This window comes from Triticum aestivum, chromosome 7D, assembly GCF_018294505.1.
Source record: "Triticum aestivum cultivar Chinese Spring chromosome 7D, IWGSC CS RefSeq v2.1, whole genome shotgun sequence".
Taxonomy (NCBI): domain Eukaryota; kingdom Viridiplantae; phylum Streptophyta; class Magnoliopsida; order Poales; family Poaceae; genus Triticum; species Triticum aestivum.
The window spans coordinates 135,464,154-135,474,846 of record NC_057814.1 but is presented as its reverse complement, the minus strand read 5'-3'; the positions used below and the strand labels follow the sequence as shown (position 1 = coordinate 135,474,846).

At 49.3% G+C, this 10,693-nt stretch overlaps 1 protein-coding gene across 1 annotated transcript; it reads right to left on the bottom strand.

The window, feature by feature from the left end:
• Positions 1-5,792: 5,792 nt before the first annotated feature.
• LOC123167199 (protein PHOSPHATE-INDUCED 1-like) lies at positions 5,793-7,045 on the bottom strand. Its single transcript, XM_044585030.1, has one exon. The coding sequence runs from the start codon at positions 6,987-6,989 to the stop codon at positions 6,027-6,029; it is 963 nt and encodes a 320-aa protein (XP_044440965.1). The 5' UTR covers positions 6,990-7,045; the 3' UTR covers positions 5,793-6,026.
• Between the last annotated feature and the right edge of the window lie 3,648 nt (positions 7,046-10,693).

Here is a 10,693-nt window from a genome sequence, read left to right as displayed (position 1 = left end):
TTTAATGGAAGCATAAAAAAATTGGTCGGTAGTGTGATTGCATACATAAAGTGTTGCATCACGAATAAATTGAGAATATTTTTTTTAGAAATAATCTGTCGTCAATACAATCAGAGGCATGAATAAGACTGGACTATTTTCGGTGAAAGAACTAGTTTGGCAAGATGACTATCTAGGCTGAAGAAATACATGCACAATGCTTAGGAGTCATGGAAATTTGAAGCGTCAATTTCAAGCTATCTCAAAATACAACAAGGGTATAAGAAAACAGAAGCATGGTGGAATGTTGCAAACTCTTTGCATTGAAGAAGCACAAGGATGATGCATATGAAGCATCGAAATCTGGAAGCACATATTCATGTAGTCTCAGCATAACCTGTACATTGGAAGCACAAAATTTTCACAGAACGACAATTAATTGAAATTAATCTTTTGTTTGGTGAGGTCACATGCAACTCTTGGCAAACACAAGTTACATACATCAGATTGCATAAATTACAATCTCTCAGGTGTCAATATTGTACTCCAAAAATCAAAATACCTGGGAAAAAAACATTGTACTTCAAAATAAAAGAAGCAATTGCTCGCCCTTTCAGATTCGTAGGAAAAACAACTGAAGGAAACGAAACCTACTATAGTTGTGGTCTTGAGGACGTGAGGTGGGCGTGTAGTTTTCACGGGGCGATCTGGAACAGCAGCTCCTCCACGTTGGCCTCTTCCCTCCACTACTGGGTTCTCCTTAGTGTCTGATCGGATGAGGCGCTGAGATGCGGATTAGGGGGAGGCTGGGTGCATGGGGCGGGCAAAGCACCGTCGACGTAAAGCAGCTGCAGCCGTCGCGGATTTTTAGTGCAAAGTAGTTGGTGGCGGACGTAGCCGTCACCGGTCGCGGTGAGCGAGCTCGGTGAGTTCGGGGATGAGCTCGCCCGTGAGATGCGAGAAGGGCGAGGGCGGATGGGTCGGGCAGGCAAGATTTACTCGCCCCAGGCCCTGGTGAGGTTGCGACGGGGCAGCATGCGAAATTAATCCGCAATGGATCAATTAGCGCGGTTACTAATTGACGGGATGGGCGATTATTAGCTTTTAAACAATATGGACGGTGGGATTGAAAAGGAATCAACGATGGAGGACCCGTCTGATGAATGTTCCTTACCAGACTTCTGATAGGAAGCGTTTCCCTTTTTTATCTCTCACGTTACGAAAATACCGACACTTATCGTCTTTCCCACGGGCTCATCTCCGCAGCTTGTCAACGAGCCCCGCCGCTGTTAGCATCGCGCACCGCCGCACACCCTGGTAGCACGTGATAGTACCTTGTCAGCTTTTATCCCTCCTTCACCATCTTGTCACTGCATGCCTGGTCACCACGGCGGCGGCGCACACGCACACGGCCATAATCGTGGGGGACGAGGTCCCAACAGCGTGTGCTGCGCAAGCACAGCTGTAGACGGGCGTCCCGCGTGAGCACCAGGTGTCGGCGTGGAGCAGCCTGCTGGGTGTGTGCCGGCTGCACCAGAATGTGGAGCTCGGCGAGATCGCCGCCGAGTGGCTCTTCGAGCTGGAGCTCGGCGAGGCCAGCCACTACGTGCTGCTCTACAACATGTACTCCGCCGTCGGGATGTGGGAGAAGTCGGTGGCAGTGCGGGCGAGCATGCAGCGGCAGGGCGTGGGCAAGGAGCCCGGGTGCAGCTGGGTCGAGCTCGACGGCGCGATCCACCGGTTCATGGCCGGCGAGTCGTCCTCGTCCCACCCGGCAAGCGCCGTGGTGCACGCGCACATGGACGCGCTCTGGGAGCTGATGCGGTGCGAGGGGTACGCGCCCGACTGGTCGTGCGTGCTCCACGATGTTGACGAGGCCCAGAAGGCGGCCATGCTCCAGTACCACAGCGAGAAGCTCGCCATCCCCTTCGGGCTACTGCGGGCGCCGCCCGGCGTGGCCATCAAGGTGGCCAAGAACCTGAGGGTGTGCAACGTCAGAGCAAAGGTCCACACGTTCAGGGCCTTCCCCACAACGTTTGCCTTGCCGCCGGCAATGCGTACACAATGTGCACCATGATAGTGACAGAGCGAAGGGCATGCCAAAGAATCAATCTAGAGCAAGCTAGTTCCTGCTGCTGCTTCTTCTAGCAAGCTTAGTATGTGTGTATTGCTGCGTATATGAAACCTACAACCGATGAAGTTTCAAGCTTTGTACGGTCAGGCTAAGCGACCTGCGGTAATGGTTGTGGTTGTGGACGCGTATGAACGACGGCACGCGACATCACCTTGGATCGCGAGGCATACGGCGCCGCCTAGAGTGCGGGCGGCTCTGACGATGACGTCAGAGTGATGCGACTCTAAGTGGGCAGGTGGCCTGGGGATTCCGGATCTAAAATGGATGAACATCGCCATGCAAGCCAGATGGCCATGGCTCGCTTGGACTGATAACTCGAGACCATCGAGTGAGTTCACTATATCCGTGCCAAAAGCAGCCAAGCAGCTGTGCAACGCGGCGATGCACACGACGGTCGGAGACGGTAGACAGGCCTTGTTCTGGGAGGACAGGTGGTTAGGCTATAGGATCGAGGAAGTTGCACCTACCATCTACTCCAGGATCACCAAGCGCATACGTCGACAACTCCACGTGAACGAGGCATTGGCAAATGGAGCGTGGGTGCACTACGTTGGCCCGGATATGGAGGGGCCGGCGCTCCTGGAATTTATGGCGCTATGGGAGAGAGTCGAAGGGTTTCAACTCTAGGAGGGAGTGCATGACCGGACCGAATGGGCGTGGGAAAGAAATGGGATTTACTCTGCTAGCTCAGCATACGCGGCCAAGTTCACGGGCAGAGAGGTTGTCCCGACGGCAGCGGCAACGTGGAAGAATCGGGCCCCCCTTCAGTGCCGCTTCTTAACTTGGCTCGCGGTGCGCAACCGCTGTTGGACTTCGGATTGTCTGGCTAGGAGGGGGCTACCACACCAGGATGCATGCCCGCTATGCGATCGGGAGGGTGAAACGATGAACCACATCATGCTTCAGTGCGCCTTCTCCCGGTCTTTTTGGCTGCAGATATGCACGGCACTGAACAAACAGAAGTGGACACGAACATAGGAAGACACGCTGCCATCATGGCTGGTGAACAAAGGCGTGGAGGGCATGCCGGTGAAGGATTCGCGAACCATCATCATACTTTCGCTTTGGGAGCTCTGGAAGCATCGTAATGGGATCGTGTTTGATGGAGTCTCCGTCGCTTAGTAGGATTCTTTTGGAAGGTAGGGCTTGGAGGACGACCGGCCTCATACGGTCGGAATTGGAGCCCTTCTTTCGGCGGATACATAGGTGGGTAGGAGGCGAGGTGTAGATTGTACACTAGGTAGGGTGGAGTGGGTGTGTTGTAACACCCTGGGCAGAGGGTTCTTGTACCTTTTCTCTCTCTTTAATGCAAGATACGCATGCTATGTGTATTCGACAAAAAAAGAGTGATGTGACCGGAACTATGTCGACGGCGTTACGAGGCTAGAGGAGAGCGCGTCTCATGCGTTGGCCGATCAGACTGGAGAAGAGGAGTAGTTCTTGTCCACGTGAAGGAGAAGGGATTAAGGACGAAATTACATGTAGCCTGATTTATCTTTGACGTAAAAGGAGACATGGGAGAGAAAATAAAGGAGGCCGTTGGATGGAAAAGAGAGAGCGGGGAGCACGGATGGGAGCCGAATAAGTAATTTTACCGGAACCGGGATGTACCGGTGTTGGATCCACCCTTTGTCCATTTCGTCAAGATCCGTGTGTTCTTCGTCTGTATAAACTAGCAATTGCAGTCCCAACTCTATACATTAGTAATATAAGTATGGGTCCCTTTGCATGCAACAACTTTTGTCAGAGGAAAGGACACTTTGCATGTATGGTACATATATTATCCCCCTCTCTCTCCCACCGCTAGACCTCTATTTAATTTCTTTGGAGAAATTTTGGATGATAAATATGCTTTGAATCTAAACTCTATTTTGGAAAACGTTATATATTTGAATTCAGGGCGACGAGACCTTTGAAACAAGACCGAATTTGGATATATTTAAACAATTTGAATTTTATAGTTTTCATATTTTAGTTCTAGTTGTATTTCACAAACATCAGTTTCACACACTGAGTAAACAACTTGACAAACACAATGAAATATGTTTCATGTATTTCGTAAATACCAGTTTCATATATTTTAAATAATCATTTGAACGTATTTGAAATAACCCATTTAACATATTTCCGCCCACACAAAAAAACAATTTCAGAAAAATGATTTCACTCATTTTAAAAAATATCAGTTAAGAAAACAAATTTCACTCGTTCCAAAAATAGATTTCACAATTTTAAAAAACACATTACACTCATTTCCAAAAGATATAGTTCACTCAGAAAACACATTGCACTCACTCAATTGAAATACTATACAATATTTCTCTTGTTTAAAAAATTGATTTCACTCATTAAACAATATAGATCTCAAAACTAATTTTACTCATTTTAGAAAGCATATTACGCTCACTCAATTGTAATATTATGTTTCACTCGTTTCAAAATTTCACTCGTTCCAAAAGATAGATTTCACTCATTACACTAGTTTCAGAAAACAAATTACACCGATTTACAAAAGATAGATTTCACTCATTTCAAAGAATATAATTCCACTCATTCCCAAAATCAGTTTCACTAGTTTGAAAAAACACATTGCGGTGATTTCGAAAATTGATTCACTCTTTACAAAAAGAATCTCTAATACTGTATTTATGAAATATCTTGAAACATATTTCACTCATCACAAAAATCAGTTTCAAACATTGAAATAGACAGTTTCACAGAACAATGGATATATTTCATTTTTCAAGTATCTTATTTCTCACATTTCACTCATTTCAGAAAACGCATTACACTCACTCAACTAAAATACTATATTCCACTTGTTTCAAAAATCTGATTACACTAATTACAAAAGATAGATTTCACTCATTTCACTAGATTCAGAAAAGCACATTACAGTCACTAAATTGAAATAACAATTTCACTTGTTTCAAAGATAGATTTCACTTATTTTTAAAACTGATTGCAAATACTCAGCTTCACATTTTTTTTAAATAACTAGTTTCACATTTTTTTAAATAACAAGTTTCACATATTTTGCACTGAAATATGTTTCATATGCATGAAAAAAATGCCATTTCAAAAAAAATGGTTTGACTCAATTAAAAGAACTTATTTCACTTATTTCAGAAAACCGATTTCACTCATTTGAAACATTGAAATTTAATCACATTTCAATGTATTCAAGATTGATCTTGTTCTAAAGTCTTGGCGCCAGGAATTCAAATATATAAAATGTTTCTAAAATGGGATTATAGTTTTAAAGATATGAATGAATGAAATTGCTAAAGAGAAAAATAAAAGGCAGGATTTAATCTCGCATGCGGATGCATCTTCACGTGAATCAGAAGAGAGAAGGGACCAGACATGCATAAGTACTACTTTATCACTGACATGGACCTGCCATTTGATATGACATAATGTTGAATACACCATGCTCTTTGGGCCCAGAAGATGGAATACACTGATATACAAACATGTGGGCCATCGAAAGGCACGAATCGCAAACAACGCCAATGGCGGATGTGGCTCCGGTACATCCCGCCTCCGGTAAAAACGAGTTTGCAGGATGGGAGCATGGCGCGGGAGCAGGCAAGCCCCGTCCCATCGAAGCAGGTATCCCCTTGTCCACGTCGACGCCGCCCCGAAGATGAGATAAGCTTCACCACCAAGTTCGAGATTGAATTCGTTAACGTGCTGCCGCTTCCGCACTAGTGCTCCATTTGTGCAGTACAAAGGCTGATTTACATCTTTTATTTAGCACGAGAAGATCCAAACACAAGCTCATATACGAACTATTTACACATATATGCATTACAGTACATTACTAGTTGCACCCAATAACTCTTGGCTAGACGGGCTGCTAGCGGATTTGACTCACTTCACTTGTCGCTACCACTGTGCCGCCGTACTCCTACACCAGCGTGGAGCAGGCGGAGGTGGCGGGGTCGAACAGCGCCGGGAGGAGGTACTTCCTCCCGTGCGCGCCGTGGGCGTTGTAGCTCGCTCCGGTGGCCCCGTCCACCAGCAGCTGGCCGGCGTTCCCGGGGTACGCGCCCTTGCCGTACACCCCCGGGCACGCCGTCGCGGCCTCCAGCGGCGCCTCGCGCTCCCCCTGGTAGAACCCGTCGCCGAACGGGTTGGTCACCGCGCCGGCCACCATGCTCGCCACGTTGATGATGAGCCCGTCTATGCCCACGTCTCCGTTCGGGGCCACCAGCGGCGGCGCCTGGGGCCCGGACGCCGGCTGGTGGAACGGCCACGCGCACTGCCCGGCGCACTGCGTCGCCGGGTTGCCGGCCCACACGTAGGCCGTGCCGGACTTGGCGTCCACGGTCCCGTGCTGGCCGCACCGGCTCATGCAGAAACCCTCCACGCCCACGTCCTGCGCCGTGAGCACCAACGTGATGCCGCCATTCGCGGGCCTCGCCTTCGCCGCCAGCGCCGGGAGCTGGGACAGCTTCAGGCTCTTTCCAAGAGAGCACGCCTCGTCGGAAACCTGGCCGGACAGGACCACCCGCGCGGCCTTGGTGGAGCCGGCGCCGTTCTTGCCGACGGCCGCCGCCTTGGAGAGGTACAGCTGGTTGATGCTGCTCCACCACTGGGACACGGACGGCGCCGGGGACGCGGGGGGCGCGGCGGAGAGGGAGAGGAGGAAGTCGGAGACGATGGCCTTCTGCGCAGCCGTGAAGCTGCCGTACCAGAGGACGGAGATGGGGATGTCGCCGTGCAGCACGGCACCATTGTGGTACGTGAGTTGGTTCGGCTGGGGCTGGACCAGGAACATGAGCTTCCTCGTGCTCGAGGTAACCGACGCGGCCGCCATGCTTGAGGCGAGCGCCATTAGCGCCAGGAGGAGGAGGTTTCTCTTGGCCATTTGGGGAAGGAGGGGTTTAGATTTGGGAAGAAGGTTTTGCGTACGTGCCTGTGTCTCGTACGGTTGCTGTTTGTGAGTGTGCGGGGAGCAATGGCAAGCCGGGATCTGTTTATATAGGGGCGCCCAGTGCGAAATGTGAGTGCCGCTGCGCATCTATCTGTCTATCCTATAAAAGGCGCTACCCGCAATTCTAGAGCACCGTGTGCGCCGTGCTCCTTCGGCCGCTCGATTCGTTCCCTGTAGCTCACTTTTGCCTGCTGACATGTGGTGAACCGTTAGTCTTTTTTCACATTCATATTTGCTTCATGAGTGGCTGTCAGGTGGGCCTCATTAGCCATCTATCCTATAAAAGGCGCTAGGCTACCCGCCATTCTAGAGCCCCGTGTGCGCTGTGCTTGTTTGACCCCTCGATTCGTTCCCCGTAGCTCACTTTTGGCTGCTAGCGTGTGGTGAACCGTTAGTCTTTTTTTACATTCACATTTGCTTCATGAGTGACTGCTAGGTGAGTATCATTAGCCATTGTCCAGTGAATCATTTGCTTTTTATCGTCATCGAGGTGTGTGTTGTTCGGGCTAGACATGGGCCGTCCTAGAAAATATTTGTCTCCACTTCCCATCTCTCTCTTCCCTCACTCGCCCTCCCTCCGCGCCGCTGCGTCTCTTTTGATTCACCACCTCTTCTTCGTGGGCGGCCGGTGCAGCAATTCGCGCCGCCGTCCGTCCAGCATGCCGCTCTCTCATTTTTCTCCTCTCCGGTGCAACATTCATTTGTTTTTTCTCCTTTCTTCTTTTTTACCCTTTTTTAAATGTTTGCAATATTGTAAATAATATTATTTTTTCGAGAGAACGCCAACGGCGTACCATTGCTTTATGGAGTAGAAGAGAGATGTTTAATTATAAGATTGTTGCCCGAGGTGCGAACACAAAGGATGGGGTACAACTCACACGACACCAGCACCTCGCTATCCTAGGCTAACTTCTCACAAAACGTTGTAGTCCTCCGATGCCAACCCCAGCTTGCCTCCACTCTGCGATCTCGTCCAGTATCATGCGCGGGAGGTCATTTGCAATCTTCTGCTCGTTGATCCTATTGAAAACCCTAGCATTCCTCTGCTTCCAGAGAGCCCAAGCCACTGTCGTCACCAATGTGTCAAATCCTCTACGGTCAGCTCCTCTGAATCTCGTACGCACTGCGAGCCACCAGTCCTTGAACATGTCTGACTCCACATGTCCCTGCACGTCAATCGAGATAAGGCTAAACACCCTGTGCCACACCTCCTGCGCGTAAGTGCAGTTCGCGAGATGTGATCCACGTTGTGTTCTGCCTACAAACACGTGTAGCAAGTTGACGGTTGGTCTTGTAACCCATGCCTGGCTCTCCTGCCTGAAGTCCATATTCTGCGCTGCAGTGCTAGCCAGACGAACAACTTACACTTGAGCGGTGCCCAGCTTCTCCAGTTGCATTCCGCCGTAGGCGATCTTGTTAGCTCGGAGCATAGGTAGTCATAAACCGACTTAGTCGTGTAGGTGCACGTCGATGAAATTGGCCAAGTAAAACTGTCAGGTTGTGTCGGGTCCCGCTCCACCGTGTTAATTGCATGGCAAAGGTGCATGTACTGGATTAGGGCGGTGAAGGAGGTGTTAGGCTCAAAGTCTTGTATTCAGCTTCCGTCCTCAAGAGCCTGACGCACGGTGCATCTGTTGGTCGTCATAGTCGGGACAATGTCAACAATCAGTGGTGCTATTTCCACTGCCGCCACACCGTCTATCCACTTGTCCCTCCAAAAAAGCACCTTCTCGCCCGATCCCACCTTGATGTTGACAACCGTATCGAACTGTTGGGGAACGCAATAATTTCAAAAAAATTGCTACGCACACGCAAGATCCATCTAGGTGATGCATAGCAACGAGAGGGGAGAGTGTTGTCCACGTACCCTCATAGACCGAAAGCGGAAGCGTTATGACAACGCGGTTGATGTAGTCATACGTCTTCACGATCCGACCGATCCTAGCACCGAAGGTACGACACCTCCGCGATCTGCACACGTTCAGCTCGGGGACGTCCCACGAACTCTAGATCCAGCTGAGGTCGAGGGAGAGTTTCATCAGCACGACGGCGTGATGACGTTGATGATGAAGTTACCGACACAGGGCTTCGCCTAAGCACTACGACGATATGACCGAGGTGGAAATCTGTGGAGGGGGGCACCGCACATGGCTAAACAATCAACTTGTGTGTCTATGGGGTGCCCCCCTCCCCCGTATATAAAGGAGTGGAGGAGGGGGACGGCCGGCCCTCTCATGGCGCACCCAAGGGGGGAGTCCTACTCCCGGTGGGAGTAGGATTCCCCTTTCCCTAGTTGGAGTAGGAGAGGAAGGAAGGGGGAGAGAGAGGGAAGGAAATGGGGGGGCCGGCCCCCCACCCAATTCGTATTGGGCTTGGGGGGGGGGCCTCCACCTGGCCGCCTCCTCCTCTCTCCCACTAAGGCCCAATAAGGCCCATACACTCCCCGGGGGGTTCCGGTAACCCCCCCCCCCCGGTACTCCGGTAAATGCCCGAACTTACCCGGAACCATTCCGATGTCCAAACATAGCCATCCAATATATCGATCTTTATGTCTCAACCATTTCGAGACTCCTCTTCATGTCTGTGATCACATCCGGGACTCCGAACAACCTTCGGTACATCAAAACACATAAACTCATAATACCGATCGTCACCGAACGTTAAGCGTGCGGACCCTACGGGTTCGAGAACTATGTAGACCTGACCGAGACTCATCTCCGGTCAATAACCAATAGCGGAACCTGGATGCTCATATTGGTTTCTACATATTCTACGAAGATCTTTATCGGTCAAACCGCATAACAACATACGTTGTTCCCTTTGTCATCGGTATGTTACTTGCCCGAGATTCGATCGTCGGTATCTCAATACCTAGTTCAATCTCGTTACCGGCAAGTCTCTTTACTCGTTTCGTAATGCATCATCCAGCAACTAACTCATTGGTCACATTGCTTGCAAGGCTTATAGTGATGTGCATTACCGAGAGGGCCCAGAGATACCTCTCCGAAACACGGAGTGACAAATCCTAATCTCGATCTATGCCAACCCAACAAACACCATCGGAGACACCTGTAGAGCATCTTTATAATCACCCAGTTACGTTGTGACGTTTGATAGCACACTAAGTGTTCCTCCGGTATTCGGGAGTTGCATAATCTCATAGTCATAGGAACATGTATAAGTCATGAAGAAAGCAATAGCAACAAACTAAACGATCAAGTGCTAAGCTAACGGAATGGGTCAAGTCAATCACATCAGTCTCTAATGATGTGATCCCATTAATCAAATGACAACTCATGTCTATGGCTAGGAAACTTAACCATCTTTGATTCAACGAGCTAGTGAAGTAGAGGCATACTAGTGACACTCTGTTTGTCTATCTATTCACACATGTACTAAGTTTCCGGTTAATACAATTCTAGCATGAATAATAAACATTTATCATGATATAAGGAAATATAAATAACAAATTTATTATTGCCTCTAGGGCATATTTCCTTCAGTCTCCCACTTCCACTAGAGTCAATAATCTAGATTACATTGTAATGATTCTAAAACCCATGGAGTCTTGGTGCTGATCATGTTTTGCTCGTAAGAGAGGCTTAGTCAACGCGTCTGCAACATCCAGATCCGTATGT

Excerpts from the sequence above, each read along its gene's own strand:
- LOC123167199 (XM_044585030.1), bottom strand. The coding sequence starts at position 6,989 with ATGGCCAAGAGAAACCTCCTCCTCCTGGCGCTAATGGCGCTCGCCTCA.